Raw genomic sequence first — 16829 nt, forward strand, 5'->3', positions numbered from 1 at the left:
CTTACCACAAAGTTAATGCCGAAACAATAAATAAAATAAAGTAAAACAAGTTAACTTGTATCTCCATTGGATAAGATTTACGTTATTTCTAATGTCTCATACATATAAGTAGTGAACAACCTACACAAGCTAGTTGAGAACGGGTATGATACTTCGAGTGCCCTAGCCACACCTGCTGTACTCCTTTTCTTCTCTTATCCTTCCTTCAATTCCTACTTTGTTTCCTTTTCTATATAGCAGGAATGTATTAAACTTCATCTTGAGCTCCATCACATCCTTATGAATCTGGAATGCAGGACTCTCAGTGCCCTATGGACCATCTGGGTACTATCAGGGACCTCAAGAAAAAGCTTATATGTTTAAGGGTGATTCATCAACATGTAATTTAAATATTAAAGTAATATTTTTTTAAATTTTTTTAAAAACAGAAGGTAAACAAGTTTCAGGACTTAATTGATTGATAATAAATATTTTTATTGTGTGTTTTGTAGTTGACGGGAATAAAACCGCGATGTTAGTTTCGCAGTCAAGAATCTACCCAACTGTTTTAATAATATGCTGATCTTGAGCCAAATACTTGGCTGTTTTTCTCTTCTTGTTCTGTTTTCGTCTTGTAAAAAAAAAACAATTTTTGCAAACATATCGCTCACTCCTTTCAAAAACGTCATAAATCAAAAATCGTAAATTTTCAGTTGTGCATGTTTTCGGAATGCCCAGAAAAGGTACTATATCCCAGCAAAAGAGGCATATTTTAAACTTAATATTTACCCGCTACAGAGCAGAAGGTGTTGTTTTTGCATTTTGAAGAAAAGGTACAGTTTAATTATTTTTAAAACTAAATATTTTTCAAATGGAGAAAAAACCTTCAGGTTTTACCTAAAAAGATCTATTGCACAGTGAAAAGTTCAGTAAGTGGCTTGATATTTATTTTTATTCCATTGTATTATATTTTTAAACATTAAAAACGTTCTCCTGAAAAATCAAGTTTTTTGATTTATAACATTCTTGAAATGAGTGAGTGATATGTAAATAGATGTTATTATTGTAGAATTGAGAAGGATGGGAAGAAACAAAAATTTAATTCTGAAATATAACAATTTATTTTAAACATAAATAGTATTTTACAATCAACACATTTATATAAACATCATCTTAGGATTATCAAGGCATTATAGTCTTAACGTTTACCAAACAGGCTTACTGCAAAGCATCATATATTTGCATATTTTTCAATAATTATAATTACAAAATACATGGCAATACGTAATGATTAATAAAGTTTAATTTGTTATCAATTAATTATCTTATAATAAAATAAAGAAAATAATACTACATTATTAAAACATTGTAAACATTGCATACAGGGTGTTCCGGTGTCAGAAGGTAAATTTGTATGCTCTCAAAAAACTACGTAGAATTAAAAACATAGACTCTTGTAAAATATATTTTTCTTGTTCTCTGTTCGCTGTCTGTTAAAAATATATACAAAATTAAAATTGCTTTTATCTGAATATAAAAAAAAAATCCCGTGAAAATTCATAGTTTTAGAGTCTGGTTGTGGTACTGCGGTGTCGACTAGAGGTGGGTAAGATCCGTCCATTTGCAAGATCCAGATTAGTGGGTCGTAAGTGGTCCGTTCAGTAGAGACGAATCAATTGAAGAACGGATCTTTTGTCAAACACGCATCACCCCATTGAGAGGAGAGACTATTCATTTTTTTTAAATCATGAAGCTTTTTTTTAAATCAAATTTCTAGTAAGGTATAAAATAGGAGTGTAATATTCGTTACCAAATAAATCGTATCGATGACAATAATCAACAATAAAATAGGTCAGTATAAAAAAATAGTGAGTCTGTGAATCATTAATTCAGTGAACGAGATTCACTCAAAAATTGGGATCAGTCACTCAACTAATGTATATGAACGGATCATTGAATTTCAATCGTTCATATACGACCCAGTTCTAGTGCTAACCATACTCTGCCACAACTTGATTCTTATTTTCAAACTCAAGCCGTTTAGGCATACTCAAAAAAGTATTGAAATATAAATTTGTATAAAGGCAGAAGTATTTTAATTAAATAAAAATGTTGTATCAACCTTTTTTGGGTCATCCCATGACAATAAGTTCGACTGTGAAATTCAAAATACTTGAATAACTTATTTTACACATATTAGTCTAAAGGGAAAAACACAAACGTTTTTACATACTTTACAACAATTTTCTCTATTGAAACATTGTTATATGAACATAATAATGAGTATTTAGTAAAATTTCACCCATTTTTGTTGTTGTTAACTCATAAAAATCCAAACATTTAGTAGGATAATTCACCTTATCACATTGAATAAATTTCACATATACTTGAGAGTTTTTTGTAAAGTAATTGGGTTATCCCGTGACAATCCTGACAGTACTTTTGAGTAGGTCGGTGACCAGTTCGGTGGTCCTGATAATCTTATTCCCGAAGTGGTCTATGAGGCCCATGACGGGCCTGTTGTCCACCGCCGAGAAGTCGTACTCGGGGAACTTGGTTGTGGTGGCGGGTCTTGGACGAACCCGGGGGGCTTTAGTTTTGATCATCGGAGTTGGCGTTGGCATGCCCAAGGTTGATGGTGAGGCAGTCGTAGGCATCCTGAAATTATTAAAGATGTATTACTATTTATTTACAAATACTTAAAATACCGCCAAACATAAAAATTACCTTCATTAATTGATTCGGCAGTCATTTTGTGGTAAAATCTATCCATTTTTAATTAATGTTTTACTTGGTACGGTGTTTGAAAATAATGCGGAATGCATCGAAACACGTGTCACAGTAGATTTTAAGAAATAGATGTATTTACTAAGTAAAACATTAATTAAAAAAAAAATACTGTCCATAATGGTGACTGCAAGGATTTTATATATAAAATTATATTCTGGTTTAAGCCCGAAAAAAATATAAGTGTAACAATGGAGCAACATTAAAATTATTTATAGATTTGGCGTTTAATTTATAGAACTCCAATTTAGTAATTTACATATTAAATGTTAAATCAAATACTGATTTTTGAGTCTATTGTTAAAAAACACATTAAAATATTTGGTGACAATTGTTTCACCAAGTTATGGCATTTTCAAACAAATGTCTTAATATTCGTTTGGAAATGCCATATCTAGGCGAAAATTGAATTGAAATAAAAATTGAAAATACAACTTAGTAGCCTTAAAAAATTCAGTTATTGATTTAACATTTAATAAATAAATTAACATTTAAATATTCACAGTCACAGTAGAGAACTGGTAAAAAATAATTTAGAAATTCATATACACATTTATTAGACTGAGAAGCAGCACTACTACAGTATGGCAGTGTTGAATGGGGTACAAACAATAACGCCTTGAACAATGATAATAATACAATAATTTTAAAATAGTTTAGAGAACAATCATTAAAATCACAAAAAATAAGTCCCTAATGTAGAAACCATTTTAATAAAAACAATAATTCTTTAAAAAAGGGTGATCAATATTTGAATCTAAATAAAAGTTAAAAATCTAAACAAAATGCAATACCAAAAAATTCCAGCAGAACAGAAAAATACCATTTCTCATAATTCCCCCGTATGCTGATCATATAATTAATTTCTATTTAACTCTCGTGGGAAAAAAATAAAAGCGAATGAATTATTATAGATAATTACGTATTATTATTATTATGAACAATATCGTTTTTAAACGAACGCATCTTAAGGTCGATATTACATAATACTAATTGCAAAATAAAGTCTGCGTGAACTACGATCGTCATTATTATTATTCGAATCATTTCTATTTAGTACACGAAACTAGTTTAACTAGATATTTTTTTTCATTATTAATTTATTTATTCGGCAGTCAAGTCTTAATTTAATTGACAAACAACAAAAAAATAATAAAGAACGATAAAGATTTTATGTTATTAATAACATAAAGTCTTTATCCTTTCATGTCATGCGCGCTCTAGCGACAGACAGCCTTTCACAATTGCATGTCAGCGCTACATACAAAAATCAAAATCACGTAAAATTCACAGTTAATGCGCGAGTCGTTCACTTTTTTTTTTTTTTTTTTTTTTTTTGGAATCTGAGCCCACCATCCACCCGCAGCAGTTATAGAGTCCTGAGGGACTCTCTGTCAGCTGCACATAGAGGAAAATCTTCAAAATATTTCTGAAGAAATAAATATTGCTCTATTCAATTAATGAGGGGGGAGGAGGATGTACGGACAGAGGCCGACACTTCGTCCCCACCCCTCGGGATCCCCTCATTACCTCTTTTAATTTTAATAAAATAAAAACAATAAGAACACAACAAAAAAAAAACAAAAAAATAACAATGTTTCCAAGAATAAAAAAAAAACAGAATACAATTTAAGACGAACACAAACAATGACTTAAAGACTAAAGTAATAGAGAACTAGTAACTAATATTTAAAAACAAAAAACACCGTTATATACATTAAGAGAAGAAAAAAAAAAAAAAACATTAATAAAGAAGGACTTCCTGGGTTAACAAAGGCAGAGGATCCAAATACCACCCCCGTAAGGGGAGGACAAAACACAAAAGAACGTGTGCGTTCCGCTCGGAAGGAAGCACAGTCCTGGCCGTATCAGCATCCCACAGGAACAGCAGCCTGTCCCACCAAATCAATCTCACCTAGGCGTCCGCGCATCTGAGGAGTTCCCAACGAGATACCCAAGTCCGGACAAACCGACGGAAGAGTGCAAAATTCGTACTGTTGGCCATCAGATCCACATTCCACGCTGGTCGCATGACCCCTGTCAGACCATTCAGCATCTCATCTCTGGCGTCATCCAATAGCACACAATGCCACAGGATGTGTTCGGCTGATTGATGTTCATCGCCGCAAGCACAGCCCGAAACAGAGGAAAGTCCAAGCTTATAAAGCTTGTCTCTAAACTCCCCGTGACCAGAGACCATTTGTGCAGTATGATGATCAAAAACCAAAAACTCGCTACACATCCTGTGTCTGATGGAAGGTAAAAAAGACCACGTCCATCTCCCTGTTCGTGCCATATCCCATCTATTCTGCCATTGATTGAGAGTTAAGCCTCGCATGACGTTACATAACTCGCTAAATCCTGTCTCGGAAGGGCGCAGCACGATACCGAAGTATTCCAAACTCTCTCCTTTCCTCACAGACCGTTTTGCTACTGCCTCTCTGGTCTCCAAGTCTATCGGGAGAACTCCTGCGAGCACAGGAAGGGTCTCAGACGCCACAGTCCGATATGCCCTTGTCAGTGCCAGCAAGGGAACCCTCTGTCCACGAAGCAGTGCCAGTCTAGCCACCCCGATATCCAAACGATGTACCCATACCTGAGCCGCATACGTAACCTGAGCCACATAGGATCCACGATATAGTATCCGCAGGGCTGGAGAACGAATACCCCATTCAACACAACTTAGGCGACGCAAATGGAAAAAACAAATTTTTAGCCTTTACCGAGGCGGTCTTGATGTGCGTGAGGAACGACTGAGATCTGTCCAGTTGAACACCAAGATACCGGACATGGTCCTGAAACCTGATGCTCTTCCCGTCCATCTTTACAACAGGATTTCTCTCCCTATTCAGGTTACCACGCAGCATCAAGCCAATCGTCTTGTGAGGCGAGAAAGAGAGTTTGTTTCTTTCACCCCATTTTAAGATTTCATTCAAAGCATCACTAGCCTTCTTCTCTATCATAGATCTTGAACCTCCCGAGACAAGAAGAAGCGCATCATCCGCATAAGCCACCGTAGTGCAACCCTTCGGCAGCGGAAGTAATAAAAGGTCGTCAAACAAAAGGTTCCACAGGGTCGGCCCAAGAACCGAACCCTGAGGGCAGCCCATAGTAGATGCTCGAACCACACAAGTATCGCCATACCTGATGGATACCTCTCTATCAGCAAAATAACTAGCAATGATTTTAAAAAGATATCTCGGACATAGCCGGTTCTTCAGTTTTAAGAGAACCATCGGCCACCAAGCGTTATCAAAGGCACCAGATATATCCAGAAATACTCCCATGACGTACTTTTCTCTGCTATCTTTCACCCAATTCAGTGCATATAGGATGGAGTGCTCAGTCGATTTCCCTCGAACAAATCCAAACTGACGGTCACAGGGAGGCGACAAGGAGACGTCAAGCCTTCGTCTAATCAGTTTTTCAAAAACCTTTCCCATTAGGGGAAGAAGTGTGATCGGCCGGTAAGCCCCGGGATCCGACCTCAGCTTGTCATTCCCTTTAGGTATCACCCTAAGCGAACCACGCTTCCATTCTTTGGGGAATATTCCCCGTCGAAGGCATGTATTCATCACCTGGAGCATCTCGGCTCGTGAAAATTTCCATGTATTCTTTACAATTAGGCTCGTGATTCTGTCTATACCCGGTGCCTTTGTTGGTCCAAGTCCTTGCACGACAACTTCAACCTCCGCCACCGAAAAGGGTACAATAGCAGACCCCGACACACCAGCCACATCGCGTGGAGGGAGACGAGACAGACTACGAACCTGTCTGTGGTGGTCTCCTTCTCCAACCCGAGACTCTGGAGGTACGAGTTTCAGCAACAGCATTTGAAGGGTTGACTCTACGTCCAGACACTCTGTCCCATCGACAGTTATAATGCTAGAAAGGTAACGGTCTGAACCCTTACCAGTGTTACCGACAGCGCTGTAGAGAGTCCATGGGTCAGCATTGCCCACCCCTGTGACCCACTTCCTCCAGCCCTCTTTTTTCGCACTTGCAATGCCCTTAAGATAGGCCGACCGAGCAACGCGGAGAGCAGATAAGAGAGCTGCTTCCCTATCGCTAGGAAGACCCCCTCTCCTCACCTTCCCGCACCGCCTGTAAGCCCTTCTATAGATTGCACGCAAAGAAGAAAGATCAGGTGTCCACCATGTTGATTTAATAAGAGCACCAGGTTTAGTGCGTCCCAGGGCATGGTCAGCCGATCGGACAACTGCTCTATTGAAAAAGTCGCCTAGTTCATCAGGTGTTTCTGCGGCACATTCATAAAAATCATGCAACTCATTCTGAAGGCACCTACCAAAATTCTCCCAGTCGGCTCCACCGGTCCTAAAATGCCACGTGGAACGGGCCTCTGGCTCTATGCGTTTCCCGACGCTTAATGTAATGAGTCTGTGATCACTGGCTATCACACCCGGGTGTACCGTCCAGTCTCCCGCAATCCCAACGAGGCGCCCCGAACACAGGGTGAGGTCAATGTTACTCTCACCACCCGCATAGCTGGAAAATGTTTTAGGTTGTCCAGGACTATTGAGAAGGTTCAAACCGTGCAATGCAATAAACTCCTCAACAGCTTCCCTTTGGTAAGCCCTACCCACTCCACCATCATCAAACCACAAAGGTGAACGGGCATTAAAGTCCCCACCCACGATGACTGGACGTCCCTTGAGAGCATTAAGAGCATTAGACAGGCCCAGGATATGAGGGCCAGGAAGATCCCCAAACCTAAAATACACCGAAATTAAAACGATTTCAAGATCCCCGAGATTTATCGTCACACACGTGCGGTCCTCTGAAGAGAGCCCTTCCAAAAGCATGGGTCGAATCAAGGGGTTTCCTATTACCAGCCCTGCCCTCGGATGAGCTCCCCTCTCAAGTACGACACATGGTGGGTCAATACCTCGGGTCCTACCGCCCCAGGCATACTGTTCCTGAATGAACATGATATCTAGGCTCATGTCCCGCATAACACGATGTACCTCGAGGGTGGCAGCCCTTGACCGACCAAGATTGATCTGTCCAATTTTCGTTCTTGGTCTACTGGCCATAGTCTGTTGTTCGTATATTTTCATCTATGGCTGCCTTAAAAACTGGACAAATCTGAGACCCTGTTGGATGATCCGCCTGTCGTTTAAAAGCAGTGCAAGAAGCACATTTTGCGGGTTCATCTTTTTTTGGACATGTGTCCTCACCATGGCCCTCCACTGCACAGTGTCGGCAGACTTCCACCTTACGCGTGCAAGTGCGGCTCAAGTGCCCATAGAAGTGGCACTTAAAGCACCTGGTAGCGCCAACATAATCCCGGACGCGACAGGCGTTCCATCCAATGAAGCAGTGTCCACAGGACACGAGCTGCCTCCTAACTTCAGCTCCAACTGTATAAATACAGTTTACAGTGGGACCATCCCTCCTTCCAAACATAGAAACCCTTCGGGTGGTTCTCCTGAATTCAGCCTCAGACACCGGTCCACTCTCTCCGAAATTTGCTGAGTAAATCTCTTTCAAGAGGTTCTCCTCAGACAATTCGCGAGGAACGTCATAAATCACTACCCTAGGAAGTCTTCCTTTAGGCTCCACAATTTGTAGACCACGAGATACAAGTTTCTCAGAAGCCTTTTTAAAGTTCTGCAATCCTTTTGTCGTGGCCGTCTCCACCAGGACACCAGCGCCTCGGACCTTCCGAACGCGCACAGCTCGAAAGCCGTCCTCTTTGGGGTTGATAGCCTCCATCACTAGCGTCTTCGTCTGCTCCGAGGTTGCTCCCTCAGGTACCTTGGGGTACACGATGATAGTCGGCTTGGTAGGCCCAACTACGCGAGCCTGACCACCCACCATCACCGAGTTACCCGGCTTCTGAGAAGCAGCCGATGCGTAAGACGCTTTCCCAACACCCACCTTAGGACCGGTTTCAGTGGAAGCCACTGAAACCGATCCCAAGGCAGGTGCAATCACTGCAGACTCAATTTTATCCGTCAATTGTGTGAGGACCTCCTTTATTCCCGACGCAAGTGACATCGCGGTGCCCTCAACCCGAGAGATTTTCGTGGCCAACTGGCCAACAGCAGCTAGGATTGCTATACTGGCTTCTTGTATGGAAGCCCGTTGGTCACTGTTCAGCCGAGTCTTCTCCCTGGTGCACACTTTCACAATGTTAGTGAGGTGAATCCTCACTTCCTCCAGCTCAGCACAAGGCGCTCTTAATTCCTCTAGATCCGAACATTGTTGTGGCGAGCTCACTTCCGGAAAGGTCAGCGACTCCCCAAGAAGTCGTTTTCTTTTTTCACTGGCGCGGCGCTTTTTCCCTTTTTTGCTAGTGCCAGGGATCGGTACGCACTCACTCTCACTGTTTGTCACTAAAAGTTTTTGGACAGCCGGAGCATCGTCCTCGGAGGATTCCTCCGACGAAGTCATGGCAAGTAATTATTACTTAAATAAATAAATTCTCCAAATATTTTTTTTTTTTTTATAAGTACTTAGTAAGAAATTAAAAACGAACAATTATGAGAAGAAAAAAAAAATAGAACGAAACAAAATATATCATATAATTGAACTGTACAGTTTTAAAGAATAATAAAATAAATTGTTTGTAGCATAGCTTGTTGACGCGCTGAGGCCGGCTGCCAGAAGTGTGTCCACCGGAGCGATGTTTGTACTTGGCTCCTCTGCGCCTATACGAATCGGCCGCCAGTCGGCCGACTACGTGAGCCACCCGTATACAAATGTTCAATTATTATTGTCAGTTACACGAAAAAATTAATTTATAATTATACTATAAAAACAAACACAAAAACACTGCCTATAATTAAGTTATATACTCCTTGACTCAAACTAATATTAGACACTTAAAATGTATCTTAAACTTATGGTGTTTATAAAAAAAAGGTGGATTTATGTAGATTAGCACGAAAGCACGCGTGTTATCTGCGACGATCCGAACGGAACGGTCCGAGTCGTTCACTGTAGGGTTACAATTGCGATACTGACGCACATGAAAAGTAACAAGAGTATCGCGCGTCATTTTAACTAACAAGTTCTTGCACGCACGCAAGTCGTATTCCAAACGAAGGTCGTATACCAAGCAAAATGTTTCGCGTATACCAAGTTGGACTTATTTCAAAGCAGACGTATACCGAGGTTCTACTATAGTTACTTACATTGACCTGGCGGTGGCTGGCGGTGCTCTAACGGTGGGTCGCACCTCCGAGGATGACCCCTGCTCTCTGTTATCTGTGCCGAATCTGGTGTCGATGGATTCTGGACCACCGGGTGGCATACTGCTAGGTTGCATGGGTGGTACAGGTTGCATGGGTGGCATGGGTGGCATGATGCTAGGTTGCATGGGTGGCATGCTGCCAGGTTGCATGGGTCGCGCTGGTTGACTTGGCCGTACGGTTGTAGGAGGCAGATACGTGTAAGATTTCTCCGTATTATCTGAATAAAATAAAATGCAAGTATATTACAAATTTACAGGATCATCAAATCAATCAAACCAAATATTCAGGAGTATAATATCAAAGCATTAATTGATTTGACAGTCGCTTTGTGGTTTATTTATGTATTTAATTATTGTTTTTATCAGTGGATAGTAAAATTGAAATGAGAAATCTATCCATTTTTTATTTCAATTTTACTTCCTTCAGATAAAAAAAAATAAAAACAAGAAACAGTTCCTACTCCCTATTTATCCTTCAATGTTCCAAGGATACAACTCCAAATTTAAAAAAAAAATCAAGACACATACGATGTTAGATAATGCGAAATGCATCGACAATGTGTCACAATAAAATTTAAATTGTGTTATTTACCAAATAAAAATATAATTAAAAACCCTTTTATTAAGATTTATGCAAGATGCTAACAAATGTGTCGGGTTGTGGTCCCGTTGTTAGTGTCGCGGACTCTTAAGTCAGAGTTCCTCGGATCGAACCCACTCTACCACAATTTAATACCCATTTCTAATAATGAGCCGCTTGGGCTCACAGAAATAGTATGAAATTGAAATATTAGTGTAAACAATATAAACACAAATATTTCTCTTTTTTAAAAAAATAAAATAAATAATGTTAATACCTATGCAATTATGTATGTTAAAAATGACTTTTGAAAGCAAATTTGAATATTTTCTACTCTATGAGTTATATATACAAAGGTATAACTGTTATCGGTCAAAGAGACCCAGATGGTAGTATTGTCGACTACTTACCGACTTTGTTGCTGTCTTCCTTATCCAGGAATGCCACGAATCTCTTGGTGAATTCTCCCGTGGGGTCCCATTTGATGGAGAGCTTGCTCCATTCGGCGGGATAGTGGTCTCTGAGACCTCTCAGGATTTGGAGAGCGTTGTGCTTTTGGCGTTCGCTGCATCGCGCACATTTGGTACGCAGACCTTCAGGCAAGATCCCTGTAAATGAAAGCCACAGGTCTTATAAAAATAATATATCTACATCGATGACTAATTGAACTAAACACTAATCCCTTTTACTGCTAACACTGGGGTACTTCTAGAAAATTTGGTGATGGACTTACAATATTGTATTTATTTAGATTGGCAGTGACAGGTATATTGAAAGCTTTAAAATGTAAATTCACAGTAAAATCGGGATACAATTTTATATTGTTTCACATTTTCAATGAACTTCGCAACTTAGTTAAAAAAAATAAAAAAATTGCTTAGTAAAAGCAGATCTGTCAGGAAGCCTAGATGCTTCTGTAGCAGATCTGGGCATGCGGTGGGACAGCTTTCAATATCTACATCGATGACTGAACATATTCTTCAAATGCCTCGGTACCATGTCTGTCTGCTGTACTGGTCGGAGTTGTGGAGGCGTTTGTGTACCGGCCAACGTCGGGTTGGAATCGGATCTAGCTAATTAACTGAATTAATTAACTTTAAAGGTGTCTCAACTTGATTTGAAACATGTATCATTCTTTCCTTTTTATGAAAGAAGATAAAAGACGATGGACGGGCTCCGTTACGTAGTTGGGTAGACGCTTGACTGCGAAACTGGCGTCGCGGGTTCGATTCCCGCCAAGTGCTAAATAAATCCAAGAAAGATTTATTTTCAATTTGTCTAGGTATTTGTGATGTATTTTTCAAATTTACTTTCCCTATCCTTACTATCCTACCTGCAGACAAGCCTCTGATAGAGACTTTGAGGGTTATTTCTTATTTAAAAAATGTCTAAGCATCCCAGGGCTTATGACTTAGCATTTGGCTGGCTTAAGCGATCACTTTGTACACTTGTGTAACGTTCACCACTCTGCGCCCATTATTGAACATCCATTTTGCATTAATTCTTGAAACCTGTATATACTCGTATATATGCAATGGTCTTAGATCTTTCCGCATACCGGTAGGGTTTTCGATAATCCAGTATCCGATAAAATAAAAATATTTATATTGAACAAACTAACGACTAATTCCTTTCACTGCTTATACTGCGGCACTTCTCGAAACCTGATGGTGGTTTTAAAAATTATGTTTTATTTGACCGGTAGTGACAGCGATATTGAAAGCTTTTAAATTAAAATTCATAGTAAAATCGGGATAAAATTTTGTTTCACATTTTCTCATATTTTTTGCAACTCAGTTCATAAAATAAAATTGCTTTGCAAAATAGATCTATCAGCTCTGGGAATGCAGTTGGGAGAGTTTTCAATGCCTAAAAACATAAAAATGAGATATTTTCAAATAAAAAAATTAGCTGGTCAAATTATAAGCTTTATAATAAAAATGAAAATGGTATTTTCTGGCGTTTCTTATGTGTGTGATTATAATCCGGGATTCGGATCTCACATACTAATATAAGAGTTTCTGCTTAATAAAAAGCTTCTTTACATCTCACCAATAGATGTCTCTTGTGAAGTTCTAGTGATTCATGAACAAGGTTTCTAAATTGGTTCATATATATAGAACTTCCAAGAATTTGAGTAGTGTGGTTGTCAATAATGGGTAGAATTGGTGAATGTTACACGTGTGTAAAGTGATCACTTAAACCAGCCTATGACGGTCGTAAGCCCCGTAAATGCCCAGACTTCCATATTCTTCTTCATCTTTGATGAGATATCAAAAAATAATATGAAAATAACTCCTGTAATTGGAGATAATCCAGATTTTGTGAACAAGTATTTGGACACACTCAAAATGTTGGATAAAATTTTGTTTCACATTTTCTCATATTTTTTGCAACTCAGTTCATAAAATAAAATTGTTTTGCAAAATAGATCAATCAGCTCTGGGAATGCAGTTAGGAGAGTTTTCAATGCCTAAAAACATAAAAAAGAGATATTTTTAAATTAAAAAATTAGGTTAAGCTACTGATCTCGGTTTGAATTAATTTGTTATGCAGCATGCAACGCCGTTATTGTAATAATAATTTGCGATTATACAAGACTTGATTGATTCAGTAAAACTATTTATTAAATATGGTGGAATTTTAAACCATCTCCATCATTAATTATAAAACGATCTACTCTTGTAATTAAATTTTTTATTATACATAAAATTACGAATACTTTTGCGTGAAAATCGTCGTAATGCAATTATAATACTTTTATACACAGTAATTGAAGAGCTATTTATTGATGTAAAAGTCAATTTCTTATTACCCTTATCCACACCCAATGGTGCATATGGCACTGAAATGTTGACAAATCTGTGCTTCAAATAAAATTATGTATAAATAAAAAGAAAAAGAAAATTATAATAGTATTCATCAATCCTTCTCCGGGAATCGAACCCTGGAGCTATAGGACGGTAACCACTATAATATTGAGGTGGATATTATAGATTTAATTTTTTTGTTTAAAAAAGATGAATGCTTGCGTTTTTTATCATTAACTATTTTAATGAGCTGAAGGGGCTTTTTTATTACAATAGGTATTAAATTATGGTTCAAACCCAGAAATTTTGACTCAAAGCTTGCGATACTGCAGGACCACAACTTGACTATTTGAAATTCAATGTAAAATTAGTTGAATCGTAAAATTGTAAATTTGCGAAGGAAAACAAATTGTTTGGTGAAAGTGTTCTCCGATTAATTTATAACTTATTTGAAAGCAGAGGCTTGCGTATAAATATTATATATACATATATGAAGAAAGTAATAGGTGTACAAATAAAGTTGATGATTTTAAGTATTTTCATTCCTATCTTTAGAGTATTTTGGTCCAGATAAATCAGTACAAAAGGTTTTTTTACTGATATCTCAATATACTCATAGATGAAGAAGAATATGGAAATTTGGGTATTTACAGGGATTACAACCTGTCTTAAATGGTTGGTTTAAGTTTGAATGATCACTTAATACTGTCTACCGAAGATAGACAACCACACTACTCAAATTTCTGAAGTAATGGTTAGCGTGTTTAGCTACCGTGTTCGAGGTCTCGAGTTCAATTCCCATGGGGGCGGGTATGAAAATAAATTTTAGTGATTTTACACTCTCATATTTATTTAATATTACCCTGGACTGGTCCCTGAAGGGCAAGAGTGATCACCTTGCCTGATCTCTTAACAATCAAAATTAAGCTGCATCAATACGAAACAATGCCCTATAGACCATTGGGTGCGGAATAGGGTTGAAAGAGGAAGATTTTTGCTTAAATTCAAAAGATTGAGTGCATTGTATGATATGTATATTTTTTATTAGAATAAACCTTCATAAAAACAATTCGGAAAGGTTTCCAAAAAATATTTTTTATGGTAAAAAATAAAATAAATAAGTACCTATTTGGTATGCCGACATCAATACTCGTATATTCAAATAAAAAATTATTTTGTTTTGAGTCACAAAGGTATAAAATAAGGTTCAGCATCCTCTTCGAAAAATATATAATTTGTATCCAAGTCATTTAACAGTCAAATAAATAAGAAAAGGGTTTTCGGCATGATTGGTTGAAACTGTTTTTGAACAAGTGATTTGCCAAAAGAGATAAACGGATTTCAGACGGAGTCAAAACGCCCACGATGCTTACCATATTTTAGCAATGCTATACTTATAAATGTATGAGTGTTTTTGTGACTCAATATTCCCTTTGATTTTATCAGAAGTTAAACAGTTTATCTTGTGACGCGGGATATTTCTCATATTCTCTGGTCAACATTCACAAATGACATTACCATATATCAATGTAAAGAAATAATTAAACATTTTTAAGCTTTTCAATGATCCAACTTTACTAAATATTTCAGGCCTATTGGATCTTTAAAAAGGTGTCTCAAAGTAGTGTTATATAGAAACATTTATTACCTCAAACTATTTACTCACGAATTTGACATTTTATAAATAAGATTCAAAACAATAGTTGCATTGAATCAAATTTCATAAATTAATTACTATTCTTCATTTTGTAAATATATGCATAGCATTGAAAAGAACAATGACAGGTCTTTAAGTGTATTATAATTAAATTCTGTTGATAGCCATCTGATTTTATGTATTTTTTTCTTGCGCAGACATGCCAGATTTGTCTCTTTCGTTGATAAATGGGTGACGGATCCATTCTTTACCAGTTCATAGGTCTTTTGTGGTTGAGAAGTAGTGCTTTAACACTTTTGAAAGCAAATACAGGTGATCGAGCACCTAATAAAGTCTTGGGAGGCCTGGTACCATTTGATCCATGGACCGGTACCAGTCTTAGCTCGAAAATTGGGAACCATTGTCTTTCTTGAAAAGAAATAAACTATACCCCAGTAACGCTATCTGTTGAAGCTTTCGTGAAGTATCAGTACCAAAACCATTAAAGTGCATATTAAATGTACGTGTTAGGTCTCGCTTAGCGTTACACATTAAACGGTAATTGTATTGAGGTAATTACAATACATTGTACTTAATGTGAAATGTTTTAACACTTACTACCTCTGCCCAGAATACAAATTATCTTATCATTGTTTTAAATGAAGTGAACCTTACCATTATCGTGTTAAGTTTATTTTTTAATAGGATTTGAAGTTACTTACAACCAAAACATGAGGTTACTGAGCTTTTAATTCGGTGTTCTATACTCGTTACCATATTTATAAGTGCTGACGTTAATTTAGGTTAAGGTTGTTAAATAAAACACTAATTTACCGATTGGATACTTTGCTTTGTACATGTTGATATTTTTTGTACAATGAAAACCAAAATTTTTAAACTCATTAAAAATATTTAAAATGCATTTCAATCCTTCGACGAAAATACTAAATTTGACTTCCGTGTCAATATAATATTGGTTCGATAAAAACAAAATAAAAAAGTACTTAAAAAAGTTTAGATTATTTTTCATGTATGTTTTTTCATATATTCAATAATCTGGAAAGAATTTTTGCCCATTTTGATAAAGGTTTCAACTCTACGTATATAACATACTTCACAAAAAACCAAAAGATGGTGCTTCGTACGCTCATGACAATTATCTATTATTCCATATAATACTTTAATTTTTTTTTATTAAATTTTTACTTAGTGAATACCACTATTATATACCAAGTAAAACTTAAATTAAAATGGATAGATTTTACCACAAAGTGACTGCTGAATCAATTAATGATTTTTAAAAAAAAATATATTATATACATTTTTTTAAATTTAATCAAATGGATGTATTTATGGGTAGAATGGTTAATGTTACACAACATTTAAAATTATAGCTAAAATCAATCAATGACAGATCATAATAAAAAATAAATATTTATCTCTGTTGGAGTTAAATTAAGTGTTAAAGTACAATCAAATATAATATATTGTTATTGTTCCTCATTTACGGTTTAAATATTATTGATTCTATTAATTTCTATTTTTAGAAAAATGCTTGTAATAACGTAGAGAATAAGATAATATGTATAATCAATAGATTTCCTTTCCTTAGCATAATAATTTATAAAAAGGACCTGATAATCGTCGTGCAGCTAAATGATATGATAAATAAGTAAATAACTGCTGCATCTACATAATAACACACATCAAACATATGCTTATAAACATATTTCCATTGACTGTCAAGAAAATCTTAAGACGAGGGAATTTATTTTGTATTTATTCAAATGTTAGATACGGATATAGCTACTAATTACG

The 16829-nt window shown here is 36.8% G+C and overlaps 2 protein-coding genes across 4 annotated transcripts in view; one reads left to right on the forward strand and one right to left on the reverse strand.

The window, feature by feature from the left end:
- The window catches only part of LOC148301718 (allergen Tha p 1-like), a 128279-nt gene that overhangs the window by 20771 nt on the left and 90679 nt on the right, over positions 1-16829 (forward strand). The window lies entirely within an intron of this gene.
- Positions 1077-16829, reverse strand: part of LOC148301722 (uncharacterized) — a 46970-nt gene continuing 31217 nt past the window's right edge. For all 3 annotated transcript variants that reach the window (XM_088272818.1, XM_088272817.1, XM_088272819.1), the window contains exons 3-5: positions 10976-11173; positions 9927-10203; positions 1077-2637 (exon numbers count right to left, since the gene is read on the reverse strand). In XM_088272818.1, coding sequence (XP_088128944.1) covers positions 2394-2637; positions 9927-10203; positions 10976-11173 — 719 coding nt within the window. In that variant the 3' untranslated portion in view covers positions 1077-2393. The remainder of the gene's footprint in view (positions 2638-9926; positions 10204-10975; positions 11174-16829) is intronic.

Source organism: Brachycentrus maculatus, unplaced genomic scaffold (assembly GCF_059751285.1).
Source record: "Brachycentrus maculatus isolate JH-2025_06_01 unplaced genomic scaffold, ASM5975128v1 h1tg000527l, whole genome shotgun sequence".
Lineage (NCBI taxonomy): Eukaryota > Metazoa > Arthropoda > Insecta > Trichoptera > Brachycentridae > Brachycentrus > Brachycentrus maculatus.